This window comes from Chiroxiphia lanceolata, chromosome 10 (assembly GCF_009829145.1).
Source record: "Chiroxiphia lanceolata isolate bChiLan1 chromosome 10, bChiLan1.pri, whole genome shotgun sequence".
Classification (NCBI taxonomy): Eukaryota; Metazoa; Chordata; class Aves; order Passeriformes; family Pipridae; genus Chiroxiphia; species Chiroxiphia lanceolata.
In genome coordinates, this window is record NC_045646.1 from 12,136,164 (window position 1) to 12,153,128 (window position 16,965).

General features: G+C 45.3%; 1 protein-coding gene across 4 annotated transcripts in view; it reads right to left on the reverse strand.

Moving 5' to 3' along the window:
• FGF12 (fibroblast growth factor 12) overlaps positions 1–16,965 on the reverse strand; it is a 224,307-nt gene that overhangs the window by 115,966 nt on the left and 91,376 nt on the right. The window contains exon 1 of one of the 4 annotated variants that reach the window (XM_032697748.1): positions 4,109–4,261. The exons of 2 other annotated variants lie outside the window; for them this stretch is intronic. In XM_032697748.1, the coding sequence (XP_032553639.1) occupies positions 4,109–4,205 (97 nt within the window). In that variant the 5' untranslated portion in view covers positions 4,206–4,261. Of the gene's footprint in view, positions 1–4,098; positions 4,262–16,965 lie in introns of those variants that run through there. One more of the 4 variants, XM_032697751.1, reaches the window with a different exon arrangement.

The window sequence follows — 16,965 nt, forward strand, 5'->3', positions numbered from 1 at the left end:
AAAAAAAGAAGAAAAAAGAAGGAAGAGAAGAAAGAAGAAGAAAAAAGTAAAAATATAAGAAAATAAGAAAAGAAGAAAAGAAGAAGAAAAAATAAGAAAAAAAGAAGAAAAAAGACTAAGAAGAAAAAAGAAGAAAACAGAAGAAACCAGAAGGAAAAAAAGAAGAAAACAGAAGAAAACAGAAGGAAAAAAAGAAGAAAAAGAAAAAAAAGAAGAAAAAAAGAAGAAAAAGAAGAAGAAAGAGAAGAGGAAAAAAAAAGAAGAAAAAAGAAGGAAAAGAAGAAAAAAGAAGAAAGAAAAAAAGAATAAAACAGAAGAAAAATGAAGAAAAAGGGGGAAAAAAAGAAGAAGGAGAAAGGAAGAAAGAAAAACGAAGAAGAAAAAAGGAAGAAGGAAAAGAAGAAATACGGGGGGAAAGGGGGGAGGAATAAGGGGAAGGAAATAAGAGGGATGGGGGAAACGGGGGAAAGGAAAAAAGGAAGGGAAGAAAGAAAGGGGAAAAAAAAAGAAAAAGACAAAGAAAAAAACCAAACCCTAGACTAGTATAAACGCAGAGAAAAATTTTTTACAACGGTCTGGAAGATCTGTATTAATAAACCGAGACATCCGCAGACAGCAGCACCTCCCCAAGCTACAGTGGGCGCTTGACAGCGCTCACCTTGCACAGAGCTGACCCGGGCACTCCTCCGCTGCCTGCAGAGCAGGAGCTGAGGTTCCCACAGGCAGCAAAGCTGCCCCAGGAGGTTTTACCAGGGGCCGAGACTTGCTGGAGGCTCAGCTAGAGAGAAATGTGGCTGCTTGCAGCCAAGAGATGCTCCCCTGAGCAGCAGCGTTCAGAGGAAGGAGGGAGCTGAAGGGCGGACCCACCGGCAGATCTGCAGCCCCCGGTGCGCTGTGTGCGGCAAACCAGCACCTCCGCCACAGCCCAGGTACAACTGGTCGGGCTCAAGCCCTGCTGGGCGGGGCTCTCTGCTGAACAAAAACTTGAAATACATAGCTTCGGCTCGAATTTGGAAAATACGCACGGCCTGGAAATCGGTGAAAGGACGGAGCGATGCTCAGCGCCCTCAGAGGAGGGGGCGGAGGGGTTTGGGAATTCCCAGCGCCCCATCAGCCCGCAGGCGCGGTGTCCCCGCGGTCCCCGCGGCAGCACTGCCACCTGGTGCTCAGGGACACGCTCACACCCGCCCGGGCGACAGCAGCGCGTCCTACCACCCGTCTGCGTCCCTCAGCAGACCGTGCCCACGCCCATCGTAGCCCATTTCCTAAGGGAAGAGTTTCTCCGGCAGTACCACGGCTCCTCTCCCTGTACGGAGCACCGCTTGCTCCCGGTGAGCTGTGACAGCTCCGCGTCGTTCTTAGCAGGGCTTTCCCCTCCACGTCACAAGCGGTTCTTGAGCTTTTGCAGTTGTGGCAGCTCTGCGACAGAATCGCAGGTGCCCCGTGCTACAGGCGACAGGTCAATGAAATGATCTGTCTCATCATCTCCACAAACAAAAAAAAACAATCAACCAAAAAAAAAAAGATATCTGCATGTGGTTCGACTGGACTATTTGTTGAATTTGTAATATTTTACTGTGCTAGTCTGAAAAAACTTGGAAGAACTGAAAGGAAGGAAAATTTATTTCTTTGCCAGTCAAACGCCTGCCTATTCTTTTATTCAAGGTACTTTATTCTAAATAGTTTTAACAAGTTAGAAACAAAGTGTGGTTTTTTTCTGTTAGAGTTTTGGACAAAACGTGACAAACTTTTTGCAGTGCACAAACTCCCAGGTCTGTTGTTCTCCCAGCACTAAGTCAAACTCCCTTTCCCCTTTGCAGCATGCAGCCCTTGTGCTCTGTACCTAGCAAATGCGAGTGCAAATTCTAAGCTAGAATTGCTCCCTGCTAAACGTAAAGGTCCATAACTGACACTGGAAATGCCTACTTGCTTCCATGCATCTTGCTCTGCTTTACTTATTTCAGAAATCCAAGTGCACGCTTCAGGTCACCTTCACTCCGCTGAAAATGCAACCAGCAACAGGGCAGAACAAATCACCTGTGTAACAGCACAGAGCAGCACCCCACAATGGCCCTGCCAGACCAGCCAGGGGACAGCACCCCAAAGGAGATGGAGACTTTGGAGCAAGCCATAGGCAGCCCAGTCAGAAGCTGACTGGAGCCTCAGAGGAGGCCTTGGCCTCGTTCTACAGAGAACAAAGTCTCTAAACAGAGAGACCAGATGGCTTCAGGGCGTCTTTCCTCCATGTAAGGTGTACACAACAACTTCTTACATACTCCTTCACTCCTGCCTGGTCCTGGTCACTGCAGCCAGGACTCACTCAGAAGTAGGAGTCAGCTGCAGTTGTTTCACACACAAAGTTTACTAGGGAGGCAGCTTTTGCCCCTTTTACCATCTATTTTAGCATAGTCATCCTATACAAAGAGGGGATATTACAACCTGCAGCGTAATGTAGGTGCACAGATTACAAAGAAAAACATTAGCTAACTAGCTTGGCCTCAGCTGTACTGCTTGTTCATTTGTCTGCAAGCTGTGAAAGTCCCTGCTCAATCTGTTATTCATAGCTATTTATTTATGTTGCCTTGAGCAGTTCTTGCTCTGCCAGTCATGCAAGCCCAACATTTGTAATTTGTCCTATAAAATAGGAAATTAACCTAGGAAAGAGGCTGCATACAGCTTTCCACCACAGCATTAATATCAAGCATTATATTCCGTTTTAACAGAACAAAATGGGTTTGTGCTGTACTGGCTAGTTGCTCACCTGGGAAAAGGAAGTTTCCGTGGTTCTCTTGGTCCCACATCCTGACTCTGCAGCAAGAATTGAGAATAGATCATAGGGGCAAATCTTTTAAGTTGTTTTGTGGGTTTGGTTTTTTTTGGGGGGGGGGGGAGGTCCCTCAGGAAACAGATCTATTCAATATTTATTCTTCAGATGATCTTTAAAATTTGCAGAAAATGAATAGAAAAAGCCACAAATGCAGCTGTTCCTGTCTGAATACCCATTTCTGCTACTCAGAGGAAGGTGTTGGGTATTGCTTTATCTCACCACCAAACAAGTACTGCAGAGCCCTGGTTTAAATGAACTCGTGTTGTAAAAAAGCAGTGCCTTTAGTGCTATCTGCTCTCTGACGGGCAAACGTATTACAAAGTGAGACTGTAGCAGTCACTCACATCTCTGCCCTATTTAAATAAATCTTTGAGATTACCTTCCCCAACAAAATCACACTGATAGAGCCCATTATTTCTAATGCATCACCACTTTCTCTCCGGTCCTATTTTGCTTCCCGGCATAGCCTGTTTATACAATTAGGTGTTTCCTACCCTGGGAAACGGCCTTTGCAGTGTCATTGATCACAGCAAATAATAAGTACACACAGGATGCTGCAAAGTCTCCGTGGGCCAACACCGAGCTCTCCTCTTTGCAATTGTTCCAATGGATTTTGCTTTGAGCAAGGTGTCAGAAGAGTCAGAACAGCCTCCTATGTACCTGCAGCTCAACCCTGGGCACAGCCCAGCTGTAAGACTAACTGGATTTGGAAAACAAATGACTCAAAAAGAACACAGCTAGTACTCTACCTTATTAGCTTTATGCTGGGAAAGTAATTAGGGTTTCTATGGGATAGCTTCATTTTAGAGGGTTCTTCCCATTTTCTTGGTACTAGTTAATTACAAAGACTTCTCAGCCAATGCCTGATATACCAATGTGAACAACTGCAGCCACTTTTGCTTGAGCAGGCTCAAGCACATGATACTCCACCAAAAGCAGAAGAGGTGCAAATGCTGCTCCTACTTAAGCTGAAATCTGGGGAGTCACCCTGGACTTAGAGAAGGGCTGCAAGCAGCAAGCTGAGCCCCAGTGACATTTCTCATGCTGTTGTTGGCGCAGGCAGACACAGTGCCACGAGCTCCTATGTGACAGCCCCAGCACGCAGCCTGCAGCTCAGCATGGCCTCACGGGCTGGTATCACCCTCAGCAGCTGGACTGCAGGCAGCACAAAAACCCTCTTACCTAAAACTCATTCAGGTATGAAACATAGAGGTATCTTCATCACATCCATTAATATAAGCTGGCTCTGAGCTTCCCACTCCTCCTCTCACCTTACAGTACCTGAGCTGGTGGTTTCTGCCTCACAGCAGGGAAAAATGTGTCCTGCAGAGTGACAAGCCCCTGGTTCCTCTGTGTGTCTGCACAGCTGGAAAAACATGGGTCCAGGACAGCTTTGCTTTTTGCAACACAGCGCAGCAACCCAAGCAGGCTCTTAGGGTCCCTGGAGGTTCATGCTCTGCTGTCATTGCCTCTGTGAGCTCATGGCAGGCTGGAATGGTGCTTCAGTCCCCCCAGTCCCCAGTGCCTGCCTCCTCTTTTGGGGACTGAGGTAGTGGCCTGGCAGGGCTGCCAGTCTGGCAGGCTCTTGGGTGGCTCTGACCCAGTATGACAGCAAGGAGCAAAAGACCCTGTCTCACTGTCATGCTTGTTTTCCTGTGGTCCCACAGGTACCTTCTTGCAGCTAGTGAAAATTCAAAATGACTCTTAATGAATAATTAATTGTCCTCATCCTGAATCATCTTTAATGAATGAAAAGGCTAGAAACCTGCTGGGCACAAGAACATGGCTCCGTGATTGGAGCACAGATGTGCATTTTGCATTTCTGCAGGTGTTCTCTGAAGAGCTGGTAGACATTCTGGGGCTGCAGGTTGAAATCCCTGTGCATTATCTCCCCTTGGGACCCAGAAACCTGAAAATGCTGCAGGAGAACTGTTCATTTTCATTGAAGATGTCACATGCATCACAAACTGGGCACAGAAAATGCATTTCCCTGTGGAAAAGGCATTTCTGCAATGGGTGCAGAGAGAACAGTGGAGAGAAAGAAAACAGGCCAGGCTTAGCAGATATATTAAATTACTTCTGTTTCAGCATGGGTATTTGGAGCTCCCCAAGCCAAGTACTCATTTTCAGGCTATCCTCCACAGGGAGAGGGGGCTCTCAGCCACCCACCAGCTGCCATCACTGCACTAGTTCTGCAAAAGAGGGTTAATCTGTCCCTGCCACCAACGCTGCAGAGTGCATGGCCCATTTATCCCTGCCCAGGTTGCTGCAGCGCTGCCAGCTCTGCCGGGGATTTGGCTGCTGAATGAGAGACCGAGGCTTAGGGAAGGGCTGACAATGGGTTCCAAACTACACAGCATTCTAGCAGAGGCAAGTGTTCAAAAGGTAGCAATGAATTTCTTTGCATCTTTAGAAGCCAAGATACTTGTTTAAACAGTAAAGGTGCCCTTGGGAGCTCACCTTCCCCTCCCAGTGCTGGGCTTTGTATGTGGTGGCAGCACCACCCTCCCCAGCCCCAGCAGCTGTGGGGGCAGAGGGCAAACTCACTCCAGTTCCCATCCACATGCAGCTCCCTGCAGCCATGTGGCTGAGCAGCCACGGGGGGCATCGAGGGGGATGCTTTGCCTCCTCATTAAACCAGGATAAGGAAGGAAAGGCCTCGGGCACAATTACCTTAATGAAGCTGGCAGCTCTGCTTGCTAACAGCACCTGATGCCTCGGGTTTGAGGCGCAGCTGCACAAACACAACTTCCAGCCCCCTATAAAAGCGTAAGTGCCCGGCAAAGCAAATACCTGTCTGAAAGGAGCCTGGATACCCACGCTGCAGAGCAGGTGGCGAGTTTGCCTCTTAATTAAGCATATGTTCATGGAAAGCATCTGTGCACTGAGAAGCCTCAGCCTTTCCCTGCTTCCACAGAAAGCAGCTGTCCCTGCCAGCAGCTGCCTCTCAGCTGGGTAATGATGTGGGTGACATTGGCCTTAATGCCCACAGGAGACCTGCGTGGTGCCGGCAGACACAGCGCAGACAGCAGTCAGAAGGTGGATGGTGTGGTTTGTTTCTTTCTTTCCAGCCTTCAGAAAGCACTAGTGACTTGCAGGGGATAAAAAACTAGAAACTACAGATGAAAAAGCACAGTGAATGCTTTGGAGAGCAGAGAGAAAAGGAACCCGCATTCTGCCCGGCACAGATCTTTTGGACACGAATTTTGTTTGTGTTGCGCACGGCTGCAGGTCAGGCTGGCGAGCACAAGCAGCACTGTGACATATGGCAAGGAACATTTTAAAGCCGTGGCTACTCCCACCCTGCTCAGACCCAGTTTGCAGGCGGGAGGTGTGGAGGCTGCTCCTGCACGGGCTGAGTGAGCTGTTGGCAGGGTTCGATCAGTCTGCCTCGCTGCGGGATTTTCTGCTTCACTGTGGAAATGTACCAGGACACATTCAAGTTCAGTCTGGCTCCAAGAGGACATTCTTCAAAACTGGCTTGATGGGCTCCTCTTTCCTGACCATCACAGGAATTCACTACAAATATTTCCCATCTGCATCTCTGCTCCCCCTATTGTATGTACTTTGGTTCCCTAAACCGATTATGTAGATATTTCACGGTGTCATAAAAAGCAGAAAGAGCAGAGAATCTTGCACAAGTGATTCATTCTGATAAGCACGCAAAGCACTTTAACAGGTATCACAAATTACATAAAAATGCTCCTTTCGGTTCCTTATTTTATTTCATTCCGTGTATATTACAGCACAGACAAAACCCAACAATTAAATAAAAGATGGAAAACATGGGCTGATGTTTTAAGGCTGGATGACTCCAGGTGTAGCTATCAATCTATATCACTAATTTTCAAGTTTGCTGAGGGTTATCATTAAAGGAAAAGACATATACATGCACCTAAACTAGGATATAGTTTTAAAAACTAGCTAGCAGATTTGTATCTCTTGCTAGCTTCACAAATAAGCAGAAATTGAAATCCAATAAAAAACCAGTAACAACAAAGTTAAGAATATTTTATAGAAAAGAATCCAGCCACGCTTTTCTGTCATGTGAAAATATCTGACATTCCCTTCAAGTGGTAGAAGCTGGGCACGTCAGGGGCTTGGCTGAAAATAGCTGGGTGCTCAAAATTTTTCTATTCTAGGGATGATCACATTAACTGGAAGAATACTAACTATAGTCCAAGACAGGAGTAATCCTGGTGCTTCTTATGGGATATAAGTTTAACTGGAAAGTCCCATGGAGGATGGGTTGAGGTAGAATGTTACTGAACTGAACTGAGGGTGTATTTCAGCTATTGGTAGGCACATCTAACTATGATCTATTTATTCTGGACAACAAAAATAGCAGAAAAAAATAATCAAAATGCTTTAACTGCAGCATAATTTATACCAGCACATTGGCTGCTCTGAGTACGTGGTTATGTGATGAACACATCGACACTGCTATTGCTGCTGGACCTAGCTAGATTAAAGCAAATTATGCAAATCTCTGCTATTAATGTCCCCAGTTTGACTGCAATCATCCTTATGGGTTAAAAACAAAAGTCTACTATTACAAGGAATATGGGGAGAGGTATGAGTCCAGTGATTGCCAATGTACCCTCCAAGAGACAGCGTCACTGTGAGATGTTACTCACAAAGGCAACTCACCCAAGGACGGGACAGAGGTGACACAGAGCCCTAAACTGGAGGTGCCAGCTCTGCATTGTGAGAGACTGGTTAGGTCTCAGGGACTCAGCCTCCAAGGTGGCTGTCACTGCTGACCTAAGATCACCCAAAGCAGCTTAACACAAAAAGACCTAAACAGAGACAGGTGGGACTACCACAACTGCCTCCACCCCTCTGACAGAGGGCAACAGCAAAGGCTCTCTTGTAAACATGAGGGGCCAATACTCCCTCAGGTGACAAACGTGCCCTCCTCTCCTAATAGGACTGCAGCAGTGCTCAGGGTCAAGGGAGGCCCTACCCCAACACAGCACCATCTCAGGGCTCTTTTCTTCCCCCATTATCAGCCTCTTGTCAGTTGTTTAAGGGACTCCAGAGGGTTGCCAAGAGCTGTAGGTCTGACAAACGTCCTGCTCCTGGGTCACTGACAATCCTCTCCTCCTCTCTCGGCTGTCCTGCTGAAGGACAATGTTGTTCTTCTGCAAGGTTACCTACAAATTTCCTTCTAGCCCCTGCAAAAGGCAGAAACCTCCTTTGAACTGCTGTGTGGAACAGGCCCATATGCCACCTGAAATATCTATAGACCAGGGAGTTCCCAGCTGCTGCTGGATCACAGAGTCAGCCCCATCCAACGTCCCAGAAATAAGGAAAAAACTCTATGTTTGATCAGCAGAGAAAAAGAAATGGAGTTATTGCAGCTTCATGTCACAGGAGCCACAGAGAGGGATCACCTGCAAGCCATTAGCCTCTGCTTGACCTTATGATGGATACCCTGGACTCCTTTCCTCCCAAAACACATCCCACCCTGTCTGAGCCAGGGAGGCATTTCTGCTGACACTACCAGGCTTATGACACAGCCAGTGAGAGTTCACTCCAGGCACTGGGAACACATGAACAAATATACACATGGTCACCTGCCATTTCATGACAGAGTATTATTTGTAAAGCATCACTGCTTCTACATCCTCAAATATTTAGGGAAAGGCTTTTCCCTTCAGTAAAAATGCACCCACATTTTGCCAGAGGAAAATTAGATATAGAAAATATCCTGTGGAAAGATCCTTCTTTCTATAAGAAATGTCAACTTTTCTCCAACAGACTGAAAAAAAAAAACAAACCAAAACAAAAAGCAGAGTATTTTTTTCCCACTTAGCAAGTTGTGTTATCATGGGGAAAAAAAAAATCCAACACAAATCTAAATGTGGTCTTTTCCTGGCTCTCCTCTCTGTTTCTTTCACTAGGACAGCAGTTTCTAGAGAACTTTTTGAATCTGTGGGAGCAAAGCCAGAAAGCATTCCCCCATGCCCTGCAGACTGCTGGGCTCAAATTACTTAGTGGATTATCTCTTTATGATTAAAGGATTTTGGCTCATGTTCAGAGATGTTACAGTTCTTCCCATGAGGGGTCCTGTTTACTAAGCTACATCAGCAATTGATGCAAGTGTAAATGTTCAGAGAAGAGGGATGAGCCATTAATTAGGGTTTGGTTCAGTATATTCTTGTGAAAAGCTGCCAGGATGTCCTGAGTTTGGGCATAGGTTGGGTACAAGACAAAAGAGAAGCAGGCATGGACTTGGGTTTTGCCTCATGGATGCATTTGTTTCCTGAATTATATGAGAACATAAAAAAACTTAATGACCAGAAGGGGTATAAGACAGAAAACTTGTAGAATTGTAGAGTATTTCGAGTTGGAACGGACCCATAGGGAGCATTAAGTCCTCGGGGACCTTCAGGTAGAAGCAAGGGCAAAAACACATACTTGTACATCTGTTCCATCTTTTCTTAACCCAGCACCTCTTCTATATAAATATTTATTCTACAACTCTGGCTGCTCTAGAGGAATAAAACAAAACATTTAATGAATGAATTCTAAACCAAACTCAAACATGCTGCATCTACCCAGGTTACCAGGAGGATTTTCAAGCCCTCCCTCACAAAACCTGCCAGAGATAGGGCACAGCTGCTTCAAGTGCTGCCCCTGTTATCCTTCTAGTCTTGCCACAGCCCAGAGATTTTCTTTGCAAGGCACAGGGCACGTGGGCAGGAGGAAGAGGGCACTCATGCTCCAGAGCACCCATCTTCCTGGCTAACACTTTTCCAGCCCTAATGGGATGGGATTCATAGCACTGCCTGCCCTGAGCATAAAAATAACTCAACTGAAGGTGATTAGAAAGATTTATGCCTTTCAGCAAGTTCCTTGCTTCCTTCCAGCCTGTATACAAGCGATCTCCTGACACAGCACAGAAACATCTTTATTTTAGGAACAGTGTGTCGTCACCCTTTTCACAAGGGCCATCCTAAACCTGATCAGGTGCCTTTGCTCCACCATTTGTCTCAAATGCTGGGCTGAACGTGCAGCCCCAGTGGCCAGAGAGCTCCTAGTTCCCAGGTTGGCCCGGTCCAACCCTCTCACTCGTTCCCCTGTGTTTTACTTGACTGCCAATACATCAAAAGGTCATGTAGCTGCACTTGGACAGTCCTATATGAAGCCCCACAGTTTGTGTACAGGTTTGGCTTCAGTAAGTCCTGCAGAAACCTCGATGAAGCTGTCTGCAGGGACAAGCCAGGAACTGCCTTCTCAAAGACTTCTTCTTCCTGCTCTTGTGCTTTATGTGGCTTTATGAAGCATGGCATTGCAGTGTTAGGGCAAAACTGCACAGAATATCACTCGGGAGTGTAGATGCCCTTCAGACCTCCCATGCCCAGGCTGTGCCCCCTCCTGCCAAGGCAATGGTGCTGCACGAGTGCTGTCTAGTGGGTACAGCAAGGGGCCATGAGTGCTTTTGCTGGTTTTGCTGTTTCCCTGCACACACCAAGCTGCTTTGCTCTCCTGCACAGCTGGTAGAATACGGATCCCCTTAGCAGGGGTCTGCCTGGCAAAACCCACTGCAGGCTACCTGATGCTGGTGTCAGGATATTTATCCTGACTATCAGGAATGGATAAATATGAAGATAAAATCTCCACAGCCCCCCACTAGGTGTAGATAGGGGTCTTGCTGGGATAACTACATTGCAAGGGTAAGTGCAGAGACAGGTAAGCAACCTTGGTTTGCTTCACCATGTGGCCAAATGAAGATACTTGTGAAAGCCTCCGCCTGGCATTTTGCATTTGTAACCATTTTGCCCTTCCACTGGGCAGGCACAGATCCCTTTAAGATTCAGGAGGCGTGCTGGTGAGCGCTCCGAATGCGCGAGAACTTGCATTTCCAATGGAAATTGAAAATGCCTGAGTCACCGTTTTATCAGGTGCTGAATAAGAACAAGTTTATTTTTTTCATGTCTATAATTATATGTTTGGAAGGGGCTGGAGCAGCTCTCAGAATGAGGAGGGAAGATGCTTGAGTGAGCTGTGCCAATGGAGAGGGCCCTTGGTTGGACAGAGCAGGGGGAAGAGCAGTGCTGGGGCCCGCAGAAACTGATGCTCCCTGGCAAAACATATTTTGCTTGTTTCTTTCCAATGTTTGTGCTTTGGAGAGGATCAGAAAGACTGGGTAGGAAAAAACCAAAGGGTTTTTTTTCGTTTGGGGGGCTTTTTGGAAAAAAGTTACATTCCATAACTAAATCAATCCCAACCCAGGCCAGGAGTGAGCAAGGACAAACAAAAACCATCTTCCCCACTTAAAGTACATTAATGTTCCAGCATTTCCTAGCTAGCAGACAGGCCAGAGTTGGCATATTTAATATCTCATCCCTAGAAGGTGTTTCTTCTCAACAAGGAGAGAGAGCACAGAAGAAAAGAAGGAAGTACACTGCTGGTATCATTCTTGACATATGGCCATATCTGGGTGTTTGTTCTTGGCAGTTCAGTGCCTGCCACATAGCATGACCCCTCCATCAGGCAGCTGTCAATACTGGGAAAATTGAATTTACTCTTAATGAAAGACCACAGCCAATAAGCAATCAGGCAGTGTCTGTTCTCCATCCCATCATTAATGAGCCAGGGGATATTCATCTTCTGCAGCACTGTCACAGCTCTCCCACCTCTGCAACTATAGATCTGAGTCACATCCCAAACTGGAAGGTGCACCTCATCTTTAGACATGACTTACTTGTATCTCAGGAGGGAGAAAATTTCAGGAACAATGAACATGATGTGAATGTCACCAGGAGAGGGGTAGTACCCCATGGCTTCAAACCCAGATATGCTACCCATTCCTCTACCTGCCTTCTGCTACACCTTTCCTGCTGCTTTCCTCACAACAGCAGCAGCACTTGCGTGGCCACATGGTGACTTGGGTAAGGCTGATTTGATTAAAATTGATTCATTTTTAAAATACCAGTAATAAGAATAATGTGTTAGTTTCCTGCTCTGGCTTATATCCCAGCTCTAGCATCAGCATAGGGAGGGAATAAGAGTATGATGGGAGCACAAGCTCGTCCCTTTCTCTTACTCAGCAGTGAAGACACTGAGGAACTGTGACACTGACAGCATGCTCCTACAGAACCAACCCTAAGTCAGCTCAAAGATGCCTTGAGCTGATGCACCCTTCAAATTGCTAACCTGTAGCAGGTTTCTCAGGCTCCCTGACGAGAATAGACACTCATCCATCTTACCTTTTTAATTCATCATGTTTAAAACAAAACAAAATGAAACAATTCCACCTTGTCACCAATAAACATCCCCTGTGAGCACAGGTCTCCTCAGGAGGGAGTAAGAGACTTGACAGATGAGAGCTGTAATCCTTTGTGCATGCCTGGAAACTGCTTAGATATTACTATGGCCATTTAAGAATCTATAGAGATGCCAGTAGGATCTGATTCTCTAAATTGCAAGATCAACAGCTTAGATGAAAGAACCTCTCTCATTATGTCAAGTGGACTTGAGAAGGAAGCAAAAGGGAATAATCATCCTCAGCCTTTTTAACAAACACCTGCAAGTGGAGAGGTAAAAGATGAAAGGAGATCAATAAACATATTACCAAATTAAACTGCCATGAGTAATATTTAGATACCATAGAAGTTGGCACCTTAAGGAGAAGAGAGAGAAAACAGATCAGAAGAAGAGAGACATCTCCAACAGTCTGTTCTCAGATGGCCATTTCCAGTGGCAATCACGCTAATTGCACACACAAATTAGGCAAACAATCATGAATGTATTTTTCAAAATCAAGCCCCATTTGTGTTACTCTCACAAGAGTTTCCAATCAACAGTTTTCAATTGCAAATACAGAACAGTTTAGTCATCAAAAAGCAAAAGGACGAAGAATGTACTGAACATGAAAGGGAAACAATCTCTTTTCCCTCTCTTTCCCATATTTCTGTAACTGATTCTTACTGAACAATTAAAATAACATTTTCTATTGACACAAGACATTAAAATACTTCAGTTTAATGAGCTCAGCTCATCTTAAAAATACGGAGATAAAAAAAGTAAATGCAGAATACAGTGTTTCAGGTAACTTTGAAGGGGCTATTATCAAAGTATGAACATGACTATCAATCATCAGACATCCTGACTGATACTAATATTCTTTATGGAAATGTAAATAATTGTTTCAAAGCATAATTTACCCTTTCATCGTTACAATCACTTAGATGTTACAATTCAGCTAGGTTGAGCAATGAAAATACAGTCTGTTTTTCTTCTCTGAATAAGCACAGTTTTAGCAAATCACTTAAGCACGGGCTTAAAATTAACTAGCTGATTGAGGTCACAGCCCACTTTGCCTATGCATTAGCACACTGCTGCAGGTAATGTAGAGAGGATAAGCAAGCCCCAAGCAACAGTGAAAAACCCCTTTTTTCTCTGAAGGCTACCTCCTGAGACATTGCCATTAACATTTAGTATGCAGAAGGTGTTAACTCTGAGCCCTTTAAAATCAGTGTTGTTGTTGATTTAGTGTTAGAAACCTTCACTGAGCAAGGCTCTCTTTGGAAGGATGGAAGGACAGGGCACTTGTTATCCACCACTGAGCTATCCCAGCTACTGGTTGGCACTTGGTAACCCTTCAGGCCTTGGCTTACATGTCACACTTAACCCTTAAAAAGCAATTGTTTTCATCTGTTTCTCTTAACAGGAAGCCAATATATTCTCTCTGACAAGCCGCACTCCTACTGAACATTAAATACTTTTACATGAGAAATTTATAATGCATGTGCTTTTAATGGGAGTTTATTGAATGGCTGAGAGTCTCAAATGCCTCTTAAAGCACGAATGAGGAATTTCTACTGTACTCTAAAATTCTCACGGTGCATCTTCTGCTAAATACCTAAAATCCTAACCTCTTCCCCCAGTTTCAGTGTACAGACAGAGTAATATTAAACTGCTTTGAAACTTACAGTCCTTCAACGGCCCACACAGGTCCTGGGTTAGTCCCACAGGTACTTTGCAAAGAAGGCAGCATCATTTCCACTGTACAGACAGGCAACAAGACAGAGGGAGGTGTGGTGGCACCCAGGGTGGAGTTACATGCAGGCCCCCACAGCCTCAATGTCAGACTGAGCAAATCTCCCTGGCTTCCCCCACACTCAGGGAGATCTTGTCAATACAATCAATGGGGTTTAAGCTGCAGTTCCTCTCACTATGCAGATGTGTATTACAAAGGAGTTGGACTTTGATAATCCTTTTGGGTCTCTTCCGACTCAGGATACTCTATGGAAGGAGCTCAGTTGTACCCCAGGAAGCCTGGTGCCTCTCCTCTGGGTGCAAGGGGCAGCATCTCACATCAGAGTGGAACTGGCTCCCCCGCTCTGGTCCATGGGCAGCCAACTGTAGCCACGGGTCATCAGGCAGAACAGAGCTCAAAGCAGCCAAAAGATGAACCTATGTCTCAAGGTGATCCCCCACGCTTCGTCACACACAGAGTTTTTGGCATGGCCATCCTCATCTCCTGACATGGCTAAACAGCTGACTGAGGCTGTGTCCACACATAGCTTCAGATACCACTTTAATCACAGGCTTGTAGGGACTGGCAGCTACAGAACTCATCATTTGGCCACAACAACCTATTCATCAGCCTGCTTTCCTTTCTGCACTCCACATGACAACTACTGTCTCTCCAGCTGAACTGATCCCACTGTTTTTGAGCTCTGGGTGTAAAGAAAGGCAATGCCTTGCTTGAGGTAAGTGTGTGCTGTTGTGCCCTGCTCATTGCAATAAGCATTTACTAGAACTAGGAATGGTTTAGAGAGAGGCAACAAAGAAGATCAAAGACTCTTCAAACTGAAGAGAGGCAGCTTAGCAGGAGTATGCTTGAGGTCCATGCAATGACAAGGATCATGAGAGCAGGATGGGGACTGTTATTCACCACCTCGTTCAGTACAGGGTCTCAGGAGAGCATCAACCCAGGCTAGCAGGAACCGACTTCAAAACAAAGGAAAAGAGGGGCTTCTTCATGTAACAGGTCTGGAGAAATCCTTTCCACAGGACACTATGATGCTAAAACTGTACCTGAACTCAAGGGGAGTCTAGTCAAGTACACAGAAAAGAAATCCACTGAGAAATTCTAACTACATTGTACCATGACTGAATCAGAACATTTTCTAAGCTGAAAATAGCCAGCAGCTGGGAGAGCATTTGGGGGACACATTGTATTGCTGTTTTCTTACCTTTTTCTATGTGTTTAATGCGGATGGAGAAAGACTACTGGGCTAGCTGGACAATTTATTCTGGCCCAGATTAATGGCTGTCATGTTTTTCTGTTAATTGACACTGCCTCCCTATGTCTTTTTATTAGTGACTTTTTTTCAGAGAGGTTTGGGGGTTTTTTTGGTGGTTTTGGGGGTTTTGGGGGTTTTTTTGTTTGTTTTTTTGTTTGTTTGGTTGGTTTTTGTTTGTTTGGTTTTGGTTTTGGTTTTTTTGTTTGGTTGGTTTTTTGTTTTGGTTTTTTGTTTTGTTTTTTGTTGGTGGGGTTTTTTGTTTTTGTTTGTTTGTTTGTTGTGGGGGTTTTTTTGTTTGTTTTGTTTTGTTTGTTTGTTTTTGTTTTTCCAAATAATGCTCTCCAGGCTATGTTAAACCCAGTGAAGATCTGTCTCTATAACACAACATCACTGTGGATAAAGTGGAGATGAAGTAGGGAGTAAGACACATCAGCTCTTAGTCTCAAGGCTTAAAGACAGATTATAAAAGTGCTAAAACAGAGGACTGTCCTTCGGCAGTTAGTGGGGCAACATATGCTCACTGAGTTTGAGCACATCTTTCCTCTAACGTTTAATCCCAGCAGCATTTTACCAGCCAAATGAACAACATTCCCATAAATAATAGAGATGTATTTTTCCTCCCCAACACTACACTGTCTTCCCCTTCGACAGACTGGGAGCAATGAAGCAGTAGGGAAAAGCCAGTGAGTTGGAGACTTGCACTGAGTCTGCAGCTCATCCAAGTGAACGGGGGGACAGGAGAGAAAGATGCCTCCAGGCTGAGTGAGGAGGATTTGCCCAGTCCTTCCTCCCTGCTCTGGATGGGAGTCAGACCCATATCTGTTTTCCCAGCACACTTCAGGGCTCTGCATTTCTCTCTCTTCACCCTGCCAGTCCCTTGTCGAAACAGGACTTTTTCACTGAAACCCTTTTCTTCAGGGACACATAGCTCAGAAGCAATGAGCTCTCCCCACTGTGCAGACACTGTGAAGCCTTATGCCAGTACAGCCCCTAGCACAGTCCCCAGGAGGCACCCATGGCTATTTTGCAAAGCAGTGTGCCTGTCTGGATCTTCCTGCCAGTTTGGGGTTGTTTGGGTTTTTTTCCCATTGCTAACAAAAAAAAAAGCTGCTGGTTTGGGTATTTTTATATTTAGTAGACTATAATTTAGAAACTATGTTTCCTGACCTTCTCTAGGAGGTTGGGGCACCCCTTGCCCAGGTGAGAGCTTCCCTTGCCAGACAGCATGTTAGACAGAGAAGTATCGACCCAAAGGGCACAAGCTGTGTATGAGTACGAGAGAAGCTCTCATGGGAGTGCTCTTAGCAAGACCCACCACTTGCCAGAAATGCCAAACAAGTGAGAAATTCATTCACTAAAGTGTTTCCTCAGCAAAGGACATTCTCCCATTTAACTGTCCTCCTTATTCATGCTTCACATACCACCCAAAGAAATTTGATTGTTGTAACTCACCTTTTCTAACCTCAAAAACAAAGCCCCAAATCAACCCTAAAATACAGTCACGTTGCCTTCTTGGACAAGGTGCTGTGAATGAGCTGCAGGGCAGAAACAGAGCTGCAGCAAGATGTTGTAAGATGTGTGTCAGCCATTTACCCAGTGAGGTGGGGCAGGAAAGACACATTTCATTGCTGAGCAGTCTTAAAGCATCAGGGAGCATGATTACCCTCCCAGAACTGCCTCTTCAGGTTAAGGGTGAGCACAGTAGAGGATTCATCACAGAAACTTCAGCAAATGCAGAAACAGAGGAAAAAACAAACCAGGTTTCTTTGTCTTATCCATGAAAGGTAAATTACAGTTATTAGAGAGAAACACCCAAGCACAGCCACAGGACATTAAGCCATATGTGAATATTTATATACAAATTTGTCTGATCAA